This window comes from Nycticebus coucang, chromosome 23, assembly GCF_027406575.1.
Source record: "Nycticebus coucang isolate mNycCou1 chromosome 23, mNycCou1.pri, whole genome shotgun sequence".
Classification (NCBI taxonomy): Eukaryota; Metazoa; Chordata; class Mammalia; order Primates; family Lorisidae; genus Nycticebus; species Nycticebus coucang.
In genome coordinates this window covers 25523698-25540498 of record NC_069802.1, presented here as the reverse complement: position 1 = coordinate 25540498, position 16801 = coordinate 25523698, and the positions used below count along the sequence as shown (strand labels likewise).

The 16801-nt window shown below is 38.9% G+C and overlaps 1 protein-coding gene across 1 annotated transcript in view; it reads left to right on the top strand.

Moving 5' to 3' along the window:
- The window catches only part of ZCCHC4 (zinc finger CCHC-type containing 4), a 47410-nt gene extending 35075 nt beyond the window's left edge, over positions 1-12335 (top strand). Inside the window, exons 9-13 of the mRNA XM_053577924.1 lie at positions 3692-3813; positions 4048-4123; positions 6615-6666; positions 7163-7283; positions 9907-12335. Coding sequence (XP_053433899.1) covers positions 3692-3813; positions 4048-4123; positions 6615-6666; positions 7163-7283; positions 9907-10042 — 507 coding nt within the window. The 3' untranslated portion in view covers positions 10043-12335. The remainder of the gene's footprint in view (positions 1-3691; positions 3814-4047; positions 4124-6614; positions 6667-7162; positions 7284-9906) is intronic.
- The last annotated feature ends 4466 nt before the right edge of the window (positions 12336-16801 follow it).

Genomic DNA, 16801 nt, shown 5'->3' with positions numbered 1-16801 from the left:
GAACCAAAAAAGAGATGGCAGATAAGTTTTGCTTTTAGTGCCTAGCCTGATGAATTGCTAGTGATTTTCTGGAGAATTAGTTGAGAATGCCAAGCTCAGTGGCAAAGAGTAATGTGACTGGTGATGTCTGCCATGGGGGCCGGGGCAGGGAGTGGTGGTGTTGGTGTCCTGTGTTAACCATATCCGGGTTGATGATCTCATCCCTGCCGCCCTGGACATTCCATTCTCTCTTGTTTCTACTTAGTATGGGACTGCTTGTCTGGAGGGTTAAAGGTAGAACTCTTTGCTTTTGTCACAGCTATCTTTTTTAAAAATCAGCCTGTGTCGACAATGTGTTTTTCAAGATCAGTTTTATAGTCAGAATGAAGGTATTTTGATAGAAATTTCTGGGAAATTATTGCAAATTACAGGATAGCTACAGAAATTTTTGAAATTCAAGCTATAATAAGCATAAAACATTTAGAGAAAAAGGGGAGAAGATATATGTATGTGTATATATTAATTTCAAATGAGAGGTTACATAGGATGTGGACAGTGTGACTAAACGACCTTATTTCTGTCATAGAAGGTGATTGATAGAGCTCAGGGGCACGCTTGGGACCTTTGTCTATACTAAAATTCAGGGTAACACAATTCTTAGGGAGTTATGGAAATACAAGTCTTTATTTCCTGGCACCATGCCTGGGAAACAGTAAGTACAAAATAAATGTTGACTTGGATGTCTTGGTCCCCATTTAACTAGTTTCAGTCTCATGGTACAGAAGACATTTGCGAACAGATAAAATTAAAAGTTAGGAATCGCAGTGGTTTTGTGGTTTCCCTCATTTCTATACAGTACTTCATCACATTAATCAGTTCCATGGGAGAAATTTTCTATTTGAAAATGCCTCTCATCATCATTGTGAGTGAAATGTCAGGGATAATGATGGGAAAATGGTGTATCAGCTCTACTACTAGTGATGTGCAATTTGCAAAATTGTGTTTGCTTTACAGCCCTTCCATAGGAGGTTTATTTATGTGGATGAAGCTATGAAATATGGATGTATGTTAGAGGTACATTAATTTACCCTAGCAGCATGTATTTTACATACCATATGTTTATAGTTAATTAGCACAACAAACCCACATTTAAAAATAATAATAATCTCAATTAGGTTATGCAAAATCAAGCAATCAACCACCTTCCTGACACATACATTCTCTGCCTCCTTGGGTAACCATAAAGAAATTGCTCTTTTTTTCCCTGTCTTCCATCTGCTATCTATTATATTGCATAGAATAATCCATGTACTAGAAATCTTTCTAAAATATTATTTTCCGACATTAAAAAATCTTTATAAGAATTCTCTTGGGAAGAATTTTTTCCTTATGACACTCGTAAATGTTCAAAACATCTTTGTTGAACTTAATAAGGTTCCATATATTTATTGAGTACACAGAGGAGTGCATTAGGAGAAAAACCATGAATTTAAATCATTTTAAAAGAAAACTACCTAAGGTACTATTTTAAGGTGATTTTGTAGTAAAATCTATTTTTGTATCTTAGCCTCTAATAGGTAACATATATTCATGGAATTTTTAAAGTTGGAAAGAAACATAGAGGCAGCCGAGGCTGACTTCCCAATGTAATAATCTCACCACTCAATTCATGACCAGCCGTCATCTGGCTTCACTTGAGTGCTTCCAGTGAGCAGAGGCCTACAGCCTTACAAGGCTATGCAATTTATTTCATAGCTCTAATCGTTAGAAAATTTTCTCATATTGAGATAAAATATGCTCCCCATTAACTTCTAACCATTGGTCCTAGTTCTTTTCTCTGAAGCAATAAAGGATAAGTCCAATTTCTATTTCATATGACACCCCTTCAGTTATAAAACAGCTATCAGGCCCTCCCAGCCTTCTCTTTTCTGAATAAACACCCCCAATTTGTTAAACTATAAATTCTGTTCATTCCCATTATTCTCGGTAGAAGTGAACTGGTTTTATCAATGTCTCTCTTTAAATGTAGTATCTGAGCACAGGGCTTCAAATGTGATCCAGTTCCCTGCTTTCTTCCTTGTTAGGATACCACACTTCAAAGAGCTTGTGCACACTTGTGCTGGACTGTGGACTCACTGTGCTCACAGTCAGGTGGAAACCCCTGGGGTTTTTTCCACACTGACCTTTATGTCTTCTCATCCTGTATGTAGTTTTTTCCCACTACTGGAACTTGGCCTTAACCTAGACAGGGCAGGAGAGCAAGCCTAGGAATCTGCCACTGAAGACCTCGCTTTGTCTTGTCATCAATTTCTTAACGTTTTTGTGATTCACTTATTAAATAGCTCACTTGCAAGCCAATTCTGTTGTTAAGTTCTTAAGTGTTTAGAACTCAAGTGTTTAGAATTGAAACAATTCATAACAGTTTATTTAAACTTTGAGGCTTCCCTGTACTGACCTCATAAACCCTCGTGGTAGTCTTGGAGATATGCTAAAGCACTGGTTCTCAAAGTTCAGCAAAGCCCAGGAGGGCTTATTAAAACACAGATTCCTGTGCCCCATTCTCAGATTCTGGTTATTAAGTCTTAGGTGTGGTGATAATTTGCATTTCTAACGAGATCCCAGATCTTTGGGGATTAGTGATCTAAAGAAAGACGGATTTAGTGGCCAGGTGGATGCAAAGCAGGCTTAAAGCCAAGTTGAGAACACGTATGAGTGAGCGGAGGCGACAGAAACAAAAAGAGAAATCATGCTTGTTAACTTTACTCTGCTTTCAAGATAATCTGCCGAAACTAAAAATTGAATGAGGGAACTTCAGGAGAGAGAGAAATAAATATTTGAAATAGGCACCGTGGGTAAACAACTGTGGTTGCAAACCTCTTCATCTCCATTTCCTTACTTTATGTTAGGCATACATACCTATGTTTTACTCACATTATCTCATTTAACCTTCACAGCCGCGTTAAGGTAAGTATCAGCAACCACCTTTTACGCATGAAAAATAAAAAACTTGCCTAAGGTCACATAATGAGTAAGTGGCTGAACCCATCTGGCTCACAACCTGTGAGAGGACAAATATTAAGTGGGAGAGGGCCAGTCTGAGGCCGGACTTAGCTGGAAACTGATACACAGCGAACTCCACACACAATAATGAAAAGCCCAATCAAACCAGCATACATCTTCAAAGGCAGAATTTTTTAATGCCAAAAGCTAAGTTTTTAATTACGTAATAGACTTATTTTATAATGTCTGTTGCATTGGATAAAAGATTAGAGTTGTTATTTTAGTACTAGACAACAGGTTGAGCGCCATGGCTCATGCCTATAATTCTAGCACTCTGGGAGGCTGAGGCAGGAGGATCACTTGAGGCCAAGAGTTTGAGACCAGCCTTCTGAGAATATAGTGGGACTTCTGTCTCTACAAAGAAAATTTTAAAAATGAGCCAGGCTTGGTGGCAGACATCTATAGTCCCACTTACTTGGGAAACTAAGGAAGAAGGATTGCTTGAGCCCAGGGGTTTGAGGTTGCAAGAGGCTGTGATGCCATTGTACTCCAGCCTGGGTGACAGTGAGAAGACCCTGTCTCAGAAAATAAATAAATATATAAAAGAATTTTTTATTAAATACTTTGGTTTAACTTACATGTTGACATTGTGTTGGTTAAAGAATCTTAATGTTGACTCGCTTGAGTAAATTTTCTTTTTAACATTTTCTAGGTAGATTATGATAATCATGCACTTTACAAACATGGAAAGACAGGTCGAAAGCAGTCTCCTGTGCGTATTTTCACCAACATTCCACCCCACAAAATAATCCTTCCTACCGAAGAAGGGTACAGGTAAGATCACAGTGGGACTTTGAAATACGCAAGTAACCAGAAATAAATCTAGCGGTAAAATGCTTTCAGTATAGAATCATGTAGTTCTTCTACAAATATTAGTTTTGAATTTCATATTGAATTGAATTCAGGTTACACCCTGAATTTTGTAGTGAGTGTCCTTGTAATCTTTTATCTACTCTGTGAATCTCAGTAAATATATGCAGCTGATTTTTCTGTTTTTTCACTTTCTAGATTTTGTCCTGTATGTCAGCGATATGTTTCTCTGGAGAATCAGCACTGTGAGCACTGTAATTCTTGTACATCCAAGGTACCATTGTCTCCCAGAACGTATTTTTACTATTTTTATTTTATTATACCAGTGGTATATTAGCTTTAGTTTACTAGTTTTGTCACTTTTTAAATATTTTGTTACTATTACCATTTGCACTCATGTTTTATCATTTGTTATTATAATTAAACTTAATACAATAAGTTATTTTAAATTATGAAGTGCAACAGGCTTTTGAAAATAGTTGTCTTCAATCATCACCAACAATGATTTGAATTCATTTTCTTATGATACTATGTATGACTGCTAAATTTATGTTTCAACCAAGGCACTGAACTATTAAATAATAATTAAAAACATGCACTATGCACTCTCAATGTGCCAGGCCCTTTCCTAAGAGTTTAATGTGGATTAACTCATTTTATCCTCACAACAGCCTCTTAGGAAAATACTGTTTACTCTCCCCCTCCCTTTTTTTTTACAGATGAGGAAGGACTACAAGAGCTATACCTCCTATTTATTTATTTGGCTGTTATTTTTTTAATAGATGTTATTTTTAAACAGTTATAGGTTCACAGCAAAATACAGCAGAAGGTACAAAGATTTCCCATGGACTCTTGCCCCTGAGTGCACAGCGTTCATCAACATCACACCCCTGGCAGACTTGGGTTACAGCTGATGAGCCCACTCAACACATCATCATCACTCAGAGTCCTCAGTTGACATCAGGGCTCACTCTCATTCTTGCTGTTGTACATTCTGTGGGTTTGGACAAGAATGACGTGTCTACCATTATAGTATTGTACAAAGTGATTTCTCTGTTTTCACTAAAAATCTTCTCTACTTTGCCTATTTAGCTATCCTTCTTAAACCCGCCCCCACCACTGAACTTTGTACCGTCCCGCAGTTTTGCTTTTTCCAGAATGTCATATATTTAGTACCATGTAGTACGGAGCCTTTTCACATTGGTTTGTTTTGCTTAGCACTTGAGCTTACCTCATGTCTTTTCATGGCTTGATGGCCCATTTTTGTTAGCATTGAATAATATTCCACGGTTTATTTACTCACTTACTGAAGTGCATCTTGGTTGCTTCCAAGTTTTTGGCGATTATGATTTTTAGGCGGTAGGGTGACTTTTCAGCTGCTTTGTGTATTTTAATTAAATGTGGTCAGAAAGCACAGGAAGTTTACTTTGGGTATCAAGCATAAATTATTCTCCAAAGAAAAGGCTGCATCTATGTAAATATTAGAAAGTACATTTTTTTTTTTTTTTTACATTTTTCTTACTAATAGTTATATTATAGGTTGTACTTATTTTTAACTATGGTAACACATTTGATTATTAATATGTATTTTCGGTTAGTTTAGAAACGATCAATATTCTTCATTTTAAAAAGACTATGTCTAGATTGTATAGTTTAAAATCGAGGAAAGCAAGCCAGGTGCAGTGGTTCATACCTATAGTCCTAGCACTCTGGGAGGCTGAGGTGGTGGATTGCTTGAGCTCAGGAGTTGGAGACCAGCCTCAGCAAGAGTGAGACACTAAAAATAGCTGGGTGTTATAGCAAGTACCTGTAGTCTCAGCTACTCCAGGAGGCTGAGACAAGAGGATTGCTTGAGTCCAAGAGTTTGAGATTGTTGTGAGCTGTGATGCCACGGCGCTCTGCCAAGCACAACAAAGTGAGACTCTGTCTCAAAAAAATAAATAAATAAATAAAATAAAATTAAGGAAAAAAAACATTCTCAGAGATGTACACAGACTTAGTAAAGATAATTAAGAGCAAGGAAATGACCATTATAAAACCATAATAGGTGTTACTCAGTGGAGAAGGGAGGAATGCCACAATTGGGAAGGGACAGAGGGGCTTAGAGGAGGGTTTTAGGGGGCCGATGGTATTCTGTTTCTCGATCTGGTGATTTTCATCAGTGTTTGCTTTATAATACTCATTAAATTGGGTGGTGCCTGTGGCTCAAAGGAGTAGGGCGCTGGCCCCATATGCCGGAGGTGGTGGGTTCAAACCCAGCCCCAGCCAAAAACTTAAAAAATAAAAGAATACTCATTAAATTGGACATACATGTTTTTTCTACTTTTCCAGATACATTGCATTTCATAGTTTTAAAATTTTATTCAAACAGTAACCTGTAATCTATCTTTCTAAATTATATAAAGTGCTCAAATATGAATTTCATTAAGGATTATTCAGTATAGACACATAATTATGAATCATTAATTCTCTTGAAATTTTCATTTGAGTCTTTTCTGAGTTGCCTGAACTGGAGTGGATTTTCAAGATCATTTAGATAAATTTCCTAGCTTTATAGTGAAGGAAATTGATGCCCATCAAGAAGGCATTTGAGTTGAGTGGAGAAATGCATAAATTAAAATCAAAGTATTTAATTGTCAAGCCCAGAAAAGAGAGAAATAAGGGATGAATAATTTACACAGATTTTAATAAGACATTTTAATTTTTAATCATGGAACTTGGTTTTTAATGACAAATTAAATATAGTTTAAAAATTGTTTTTGTAGGATGGCAGGAAATGGAACCATTGCTTTCTCTGCAAAAAGTGTGTAAAGCCTTGTAAGTAATGGGAGTGTTTGAAGTCCTATGAAAGCAATTTAGAGTTCTTCTTCATCTAAATAGGATTTTTATTTAATTTTATCTATAGAAAAATTAATATAGGGACCTGCAATAATTTATTTGCTTTTTTAGTTATCCACATATGTGTTCTGTCCTGCATAGGGAGAGAGGATTGCTAACTTGTTTCAGGGTGGAATTGGTTTGACTGATTGTAATAGGGGTTTGTGTCTCTCAGCCAGCCTCCCTTGTAACAATAGGTGTTGGCTCATGACTCAGTGGAGAAGGGCTGAATTTATTTCTATGTAACAGAAAAAAGCTAGTTTATGTGGGATTCTGACGTCTTCACCTCCGTCTCCTTAGCCAATTGAAAACTAGTTATGCAAAGTAGCCACAATATTTGAAGTAAACACTATTCATGTATCCTGTCTTAAAAGCTTGTAAAATGAAAAATTCTACCAAAATGAACGACTTTTAAAACCAGATTTTTATTTTACAGCCTGGATCCACTGTAGCATTTGTAATCACTGTGCCCTTCCAGGCCATACTTGCAAGGACCCCCAAGACGGCTGCTTTATTTGTGGTGAGCTGGATCACAAGCGCAGTGCTTGTCCTAACAGGTTAGTCAAATCCTTTCATTTACTAGAAAAAAAAGTTTTCCTCGAGTGCTTTGTATAGTGCAAGCCTCAGAGGTGTGCAGCAGTCAGAGGGTTCAGAGGTGCTGCGTTGATTGTGACTCTCACTATTTCGTACTGTTTGCCTAGATGCGGGGACTGAGGGTGCGCAGAGGAGTCAAAGAGCTTTATCTTTCAGTATGACATTTTGTTGGGTTTAATTTCAAAAGCAAGTACCTTGAGATGCAAATGCCTGCTAATTCTATATAATATTACTTCTTTCTCTCAGAGAAGACTCCTGAAGTCCCATTAACAGTTTTTGCATTCAAAAAAAAAAAAAAAATGTTACAATGAAATTGACAAGGCCCAATTATTTTTTTCTTTACAATAGTGAAAAATCATTTTGATAGCCTTTTAAGCAGACATGGTACAAAAGATCTCTCCATCCTCCCCTTTTTACAGCTGTCTGACATTAATTTGTTTTTCCTTAGTGTTAATTTTTTTTTAGTTGTGAACTGGAACGATGCTGGCTCCCTCTTGTGGTTAAAGCTCATTTTATCAAGACAAATACTTAATTTAGAGGACAAATACGAGGTCAATTTAATTTTAAAGCAAACTAAAACATTTAATTGACTTATACTCAATCATTTCATCACTGTTCAAAGACTGTCTCTGGAAGGTTTTATATATTTATATTACAAATAAATATTTTCAATTTTTGTCCTTTTTTCTTTTTCTTTCTTTCTTCTTTTTATAAATGTACCTCCTCGTGAAATGTGGTTCATTTTTAGTCCTCCTCATGAGTGGCTGAGCTGAAGAGAAATGTGAATTTTTATATACAGACATTCACGGCTTCATTGACTTTCTCATTTGAAATTATACCATTGGCTGGGCAGAGTGGCTCACACCTGTAATCGTAGCACTCTGGGAGGCCAAGACAGGCGCATTGCTTGAGCTCAGGAACAATCAGCCTGAACAAGACCAGCCTGTTTCTACTAAAACCAAAAATTCTCCAGGCATTGTGGTGGATGCCTGTAGTCCCAGCTACTTGGGAAGCTGAGACAAGAGGATCACTTAAGCTTAAGAGTTTGAGGTTGCTATGAACTGTGATGATACCACAGCACTCTACCCAGGGCAACTGAGTGAGATGTCTAAAAAAAAAAAAAAAGAAATTATACTACACTTCATTAAATTTGTTAAATCATCACTTACCTAGAAATTATCCTACTTTAAGAAAATGGCTATAGAAAACAGATTTATATAGCATGCATGAATGGTATAAACACAACTGTTGTATTTTGAAGAAATAGGGTATCTTAGTCCATAGTGCAACATATCAATATAGAAAAATGTCCACTTGTCAGGCAAAAATTCTGCATAATGGTCATGTGGATCTACTACTAACGGCTGTATTTATTAGGTGATTACTATATGGATAGCATTGTACATAGCAGAATAATTTATGACACAGTATGCAGTTTCCAGGGGATTAAGAACACTGGAATCAAGCTGCCTCTGTCTCTCCTCACTGGGGGATCATAGACTTCATAGCCTCAGTTTCTTCACCTATAAAAAGTTGGGGAGAAGGGTGACATCTGTCTCCCAGCTCTGTGAAGTCAAAGATTATCATGCCTGTTCATTTTTGTATTCCCAACACGTAATGTATATGCAGAGTAAATACAAAGTAATCTACGAGTTTGACCCATTAGGAGTTTATATACTGTTTATAAAGCTCTTTGCCCAGTTTTTCTCCTAGGAAGATCAAGAATAAGCTTTCCCCTAGGAAAAGCTTATTGAGGCTTCTGAGAGGTGATTCTGATGATTGATGGCGCTGGGTAGCCACGGGAAGTTTCCAGGTTTGCCAGTGCTCTCAGCCCCAGCCTGTTCCTGGGTTCTTGATATAAATGATGCTGCTAACTTGGAGGAGGACAGAGGATGGTCCAGCAATCTTTATCAGCCACAGGTTGCCTATAACTTAGCTCAGAGAATACCAGAAATAAAGGATGTGTTTTATGTGGTGTGGTAGTGTTCTTAGAGGGTGAGTTCCAGCTTGTTCATTCCGAAGCTAGTCTTCAAGAAGATGTGGACCACAAAATGTGAACATCCTCTGTGGCACCTGTCAGGACATTTAGATCTACTGAGGAAAGGAAAATTTGCAGGGCCTGTAACATAGGCCCTTTCAAGTATTGTCAGTTTTTTTCATTATGCTATTTCCTTTTTCTACCTCTCCTACCTGCCAGTCCTAAAAAATGTAATTCAGGGATCTTGAGCTTGACATGCTGACTTGAGCAGTATAGATGTACCAAAAATATATATAAAACAAACAAAAAATGAAACAAACTCACTGGCTGCGCTCTTTACCTCTGCGATGTGTTCATCCTAAATAGCATGTTCTAAATCCATAGTAACCGTCCTTTAAGGAAAATTTTTTCTCCAACATTTTGCCTAGTCAGGTCCCTGACTGTTTCCTGCTTGTTATGGTCAGAATACTGAGGACTTAGGCTGTGACACAGTAAATTCTTCTCCTTCTTCTGTTTTTGTATTTGGTTAGCTAGTTAATTAAACTTCAACATAATTACATAATTCACTGTGCTCATTCTGTAAAATAATTTAGCACCTTGTTTTGCAGAGCTGTCAGAAAGCAGAAGCAAAGAAAAAGTAATAAGATGAAAATGGAGCCCACTAAAGGACAACCCATGAATCACACGTCCGTCAGAAGGAAAAAGAAAAGCAGAGAAAGAGCCCATCAATATCTTTGCTCTTAAATGTCCACTGACCGAAGAATAAGAAAGATTGATGGTCCAACCTTTGATGCCATTTTCTGAAAGTGCCACACTGGACTTCAATTCAGCCTCCATCAGAGGTGTGCACCTTTCTAAGCTGGATAATAGGCGGGTGGGGCTTGCTGGTTTATGGTCCCCTCGTCTTCCCTTCTGAAGTCTTGGGGAGCTGGTTCCATCCTTGGCATGCGTTTTTCTTCCCTTTAAGTCTCTTCCAATCATATTATTTTAGCTTCTGTTGTCTGAAAAATGGGCACACAGTGTTCTTTTGCAGAAGATGCCAGAAGAAAATGAATGTGAAAACCTTATAAAGTTTGTTTTACATTAAACTTAAGAATATGTTAGTTAGTTAGTCTTGTGAAATATGTAACAGTGAGGCTAGATGTGGTGGCTCATGTCTATAATCCTAGCACTATGGGAGGATGAGGCGGGTAGATTGCCTGAGTTCATGAGTTTGAGACTAGCCAGACCTTGTCTCTAAAAACAGCTGGGCATTGTGGGGTCACCTGTAGTCCCAGGTACTTGGGAGGCTGAGGTAATTGAATCGCTTAAGCCCAAGAGTTTGAGGTTGCTGTGAACTATGATACACAGCTCTACCGAGGGTGACAAAGTGAGAGTCTGTCTCAAAAAAAAAAAAAGGAAATATTTAACAATGGTTTAAACCCACTCAAAAAGTACAATGTACAGTGATTTTTAGACTGAATGTGAAAATGATGGAAAGAATTCTTACAAGGGCACTGTAAAGATATAAACATCATAATTATAGTAAAACTATTATTAAATATTTATTTTCCAAGTACTTTTCTGTAGTTGTCCTTTGAGAGTGTAGAATCACTTCACTATTTGTTGTATGAACGAGATATCTAGAATTTTGATTTGCTATGTCATTTCAGTGTCTTTTGACCCATGCAGTAAGTTTCTGTCTTTGTAAAAGTAGTTAGTAGCAGAAGACCAGATAGTCTGGTGATAAACCTCTCATTCCCATGTTGACTAACACTTCCTGGCTGGATGGCCTTGGCCAGGTCACTCACTCTCTAAAAGCCCCAATTTCTTCATTATTACAATGGAGAGAATAACAGCTATACCTCAGGTTTGGTTGTGATTAAATTAAATGAGACTCAGGTGCCTGGCTCTCAGTCACCCTCCCTCATCAGTGGTGAGTTGTGTAAGATTGCTCCTGAGGCCTCATGGTAATCAGCTGTCAGTCAAATAGCATCGCACTGAAGGGCGCAGTTTAAACTCCCAGAACAACAGTCCATCTTCCCATTTCTCTGCTAGATATCTGACATTATCTTCTTAAGACTAAACCATTTTGAATGACTTACATTTGCATAATGACTTTTCTCTTGTTCCCAAACAACTGCTATAAAGTGGATTTGGAGGCATATCTCCTTGTGGTTAGCAAGAGCCCTGTAAGGTGTTCAAATTCCAGGTTAGTTAGGTCTACTTGATGGATGACGTGGAATACTCAGGCATGGCCCAGATCAGAGTGGCAGTGATGTACATCAGGTGACATTAAAGGATGAATTCAGCTTCTGGACTTCATACCATCAAAGTTGTTCTGAGATGATCAGGTGGGATCTGAACTTTGTGAAATCATTGTGAGAGTTCTCCTAATTCAAGCAGGGATGGGAACATTGCCTGACTTTTCATACCATGGTACAATCTATTGAAATCTCTGAAACTCAGACACCCGAGCGACTGTGACTACTGAAGAATTGAGTTCTCGTGGCCAACTGTTATTGGCATCACCTGTTTCCTTAGTTTTAAAAAACCATCAATTGGCCAGGTGCAGTGGCTCACACTTGTAATCCTAGCAATCTGGGAGTTTGAGGCAGGCGGATTGCCTGAGCTCAGGAGTTCAGACCAGCTTGAACAAAAGCAAGACCCCTGTCTCTAAAAATAGCTGGAGATTGTTTCGGGCACCTATAGTCCCCAGCTACTTGGGAGGCAAGAGGCTCACTTGAGCCCAAGGGTTTGAGGTTGCTGTGAGCTATGATGCTACCGTACCCTACCCAGGGTGACATAGTGAGACTGTCTAAATAAAATTTTAAAAAATTACAGCTAAATTTCATTCAGATTCTTGCTTATGTTACAAAATTTGACGAAATAGTCTTTTTGTAAGCCCTCAATGACCAGATTTCAAAGTGTTTTTTTTTTTGTTTGTTTGTTTTTTTACGTTAGTCTGACAGACTAATTTATCTCCAATATGCCCCTTTCTTTTCATGCGGAACTGTTCTTTCTGCTTGGAATATCCTTCTATGTGGCTGTCTATTGAAATCTTTTTTTTTTTTTTTTGTAGAGACAGAGTCTCACTTTATGGCCCTCAGTAGAGTGCCGTGGCCTCACACAGCTCACAGCAACCTCCAACTCCTGGGCTTAAGCGATTCTCTTGCCTCAGCCTCCCGAGTAGCTGGGACTACAGGCGCCCGCCACAACGCCCGGGTATTTTTTGCTTGCAGTTCAGCCGGGGCCGGGTTTGAACCTGCCACCCTCGGTATATGGGGCCGGTGCCCTACCGACTGAGCCACAGGCGCCGCCCTCTCTATTGAAATCTTATGGAGCCTTCGGGCCCTGGCTCAAGTCCTGTTTTCTTCCAGGAAGTCTTCCGTGAGTCTGGTACTAACCAACACCTTCTGAGACTATGTCTCAATAATAAAATAATAATAATAAAATAAAAACAAAAGGTTTGATAGTGTTCTCTAAGAAACTAAGCCTGAATGGATGGACTGGTTTTTTCATCTGTAATCTTAGCAAGCTTAAAGAAGACAAAAGGAAACAAAGGTTGTGTTTTATTAACTTTACCCTTACTACGTGAGCCAGGTAAATCGAGGGAAATGTAAAGCATTTCTAATCTTCCTACCCAGAAATAACCGCTGTTACAATTTCCCTGCCTATTCTTTCAAAGATTGGTTCTTGCAGAAATTGGTATCAGATACCTAAAAAAAAGAATTGTAATATTAATACATTCTGGTTTGTGACCCACACTTTTTCATAAATGTATTGTGAACATCAACTTATATCTACAATAGTAATAGTCTTCAAGATGAATGTATTTTAAGAAAACCTATGATTGGATATCTAGGTGGTTTGCATTTTTTTGTGTGATTGTAAACAACTATGATGAGCATGCTTATAACCAAATCTTTTCTAATTTTTCTAGGGTACATATATGTTTATTTCACATTAAGAGTTAATGTATAATTGTTACTACTATTTTTATTACTATAATGTAATATGCTATTAACATGTTTAAAATATAGTACATACTAACATATTTCTTATATATATGAAATGGTTCTGTTGCTCTTATTAGATTCGCAGTGGTTCTCAACCTTCCTAATGCCTCCTAATGCCGTGACCCTTTAATACGGCTCCTCATGTTGTGGTGACCTCCAACCATAAAATTGTTTTCGTTGCTACTTCATAACTGTAATTTTGCTACTATTATGAATCGTAATGTAAATATCTGATATGCAGGATGTATTTTCATGTTACGAAGGGGTCACGACCCACAGGTTGAGAACTGCTGTATTAGAGCTTCTTCAAATTGAAGTCACATGAGTGAGTCTCTGAGTTTCTTTCCCAGAACAGCAACTGAAGTGATTGTGGGAGAAAGACAAATAAAAACACCATAAATTGATACAATGTACACTCATTCTGCCAATATGGGACGTCTCCCTTCTTGTAAAATGGGCTTCATACTTGTAGATACCCCTTTCAGTAGTTGGGATTGCCTGTTAATTTGAACAATGTTGATTGCTTGGGCAACATTGTCCCAACCCTTCCCATAGAGAACCTGCCATGGGATTTGAAGGATGACCAACACCCTTTCTAGCTCTCAGAGGGGGGCATTTCATCAGACTAAACTTGTCAGCATAATTCTATCACCTCTACCAGCAATGGACTCGCAGCTAGGCTTGGGATAGGGATGGGTCTAATCACAATGAGGCTCTTGGTTGATGCAGAGGGGTTCTTGCTGTCTGAAAGACAAAGCAGGTAGCTTCAGCTGTTTGCAGTCTTCCAGTGACATGTGGGAAGCACGCCCATGATGATGGTGGGTCACTGCTGACATCAGATTGCTGGATCTAGCCTGCCCTGATGTCCACCCTCCTGTTGGACTCTTAAAATACATTCTAATTATTACTTGTGTCACTTTAAGTCAGGTTTTTTTGTGCCCAATGAATATAATTTTGGTGAGAGCAGAGAGGTTCTAACATCAACCATCTACATTTGTTTCTCTTTTTCAGCAAATGCACAGTTTGCTTATTTTGTATGCTTTGCCTGTTTTGTGACTTCCAAATAGAATTTTCAAAATAATGGTCTAAGCCATTATATGGCTTAGATTAGTCACATCCCACACAACTCCATCTTCCATTCCTGTACACTGTGATCCCAATCTTTGCTCAAGCCCTGATCTTTCCCCTTCCACCTGCATTTCCAGATACCTGTTGGCCATGACAGACAGATTTCCTGCTACGTTTCCTCATAACAGTCCAGTTCCTCATTTAACTTCTTTGCTCTGGTCAACTTTGTTTCTCTTCCATCGCTACCTACTCCTCAGGATCCAGCAACAACTTGTTTTCTCTTCCCTAAGTCTGTGCATCCAAATATCCCAGCCTCAGGCTTGACTCTTCCCTTGTTTTTCCTACCGCAGTGCAATCAATAATCATTTGTTAGTCTACTTCAGAAATATGTCTGCAGTCCACCACACCACCCCCTTAACTAGTCTTCTGCCGTCTTTACAGTCCTTTCTAACTTTCTAACCCACTTGTAATCACCTTTGTCACAAGAGTTAACATCCTAAATGGCCAAAGAACCAGTGCATTGCTGTCAGGCTCCCCTTCTCCCTCCCACTGTCTGTTGGTGGCTGCTTGACCTTTCAAACTCCAACCCTGTACTATAATGTATAGAGAGACGCTGGAGTCGGGAGCTAGTCCAACAGGGGTGTGGTGTTCGAAGAAAGAGCCTAGCAACCAAAAAGTTACTGCAAAAAAGGGAGCTCTTGCATCTTTTTTTGCAAACAATAGGGAGAGGCTATATAAAGCATGGAAGTAATTAAAGTCTATTTTCTCCTTCATTTCACCCCACCTTCTCTCCTCTCTCTCTAAATATAATACATATATAAACTTTATGTATATTATATATATGAATAAATGAATGAAATTCCTCTGCCGTTGCCTCCTTATAAGGCACTGATGCCTGATCTCTGGGCTTTTTTTTGCTTTTCCTGTTTATTCTGTGCCACAAAAGCACAAATGAGCTCGTCTGACAAAGCAGTATGTTCCTCTGCATGGAGAAGGCAAAGAAACAGAGTGAGTAAAGCTAAAACCTCTGGGAAAAAGAAAGACCAGAAACACTGCGTGTTAAAAGCTCTTGGCCTGTGGCTACTTTGGATCATTCCCAGGAACAATCCTGTTCCCTCTGTACCTCACCAACCCACGGAAAGTACTATGGCAACGTCAAACTTGCTGCTTCCTGCCCACATCTGGAACTCCACTCCCATGTTCTTTCCTGTGCCAGAAGGCCTGTTAGGAAACTCATACCCTTCTGTGGAGACTTAATGTGAAGTGGTTACAGGCTAGCCTTTGTTAGCACTGTGTATTCCTCTATGAACAGTCATTTTCACCTCCTATTGGGGGTTCATATTCAGGATAAGTTCTAGGAAAATGGACATTCAACTTCCATAGCATGTTGAAGTGGACAGATACTATGAGGGGAAAAGACGCCAAACTAAAATAAAGAGGTTTATTCTGAGCCAAGTATGATTTTTTTTTTTTTTTTTTGAGTCTCACTCTGTTCCCCAGGCTAGAGTGCCACAGTGTCATACCTTACAGCAACCTCAGACTTCTGGGCTGAAGCAATATTCTTGCTTCAGCCTCCCAAATAGCAGGGACTATAGGTACCACCACCATCACACCTGGCTAATTTTTCTATTTTTAGTAGAGACAGGGCCTCGATCTTGCTCAGGCTGTTCTCAAACTCCTGAGCTCAGGGGATCCACCTCCCAGAGTGCTAGGATTACAGGCCTCACACCCTAGCCTGTGCCACGTATGAATATCATGGCCCAGAGCCATGCCCAAGAAGTCTCAAACAGGTGGACTTGTAGTGGCAGGGTTACAATTTGGTGTTAGACTTTTCAGGGAGACAAGAATTACTCGTAAAGTCATAAATCAATTCATGGAAGGTGCACATTGGTTTGGCCCAAAAAGGCAGGACATCTTGAAGTGTGGGGATTACAGGTTATAGGTGGGCTTAAAGATTATTTGATTTGTATATTATTTGGTTAAATGCAGCTTTGTCTAAAGCAGTGGTTCTCAACCTTCCTAATGCCAGCGACCCTCTAATACAGTTCCTGTGGGTCTCGACTCAGAACCGCTGGTCTAAATGCTTGGAAGGTTTTAAGATAAGGAAGTCTGCTAATTAGGGATGTACATCCACACTCAAGTGGAGGCTGAATGTTACTGTAAATTTACTGTTAAGTAAATTGAGTAATTGAGTAAATTTATTGTTGAGTAAATTAAGTACTTGCAGGTGTGGTTCCAGCTTTGCCTTGCATGGCCTCAGACCTGTTAATGAGTTAGAAGGGAGGCGGGCCTGAGCCTGATGAAGCATGTCAGACCGCCTTTCTGGCTAGCAGCTCAACTGCAGGTATTTCTAAGGTCCCCTTTGCCAAAGGAGAGTCCATTCAATCAGCTAGGGGGCTTAAAATTTCATTTTAGTTCACAGTACTGGACCCCACAT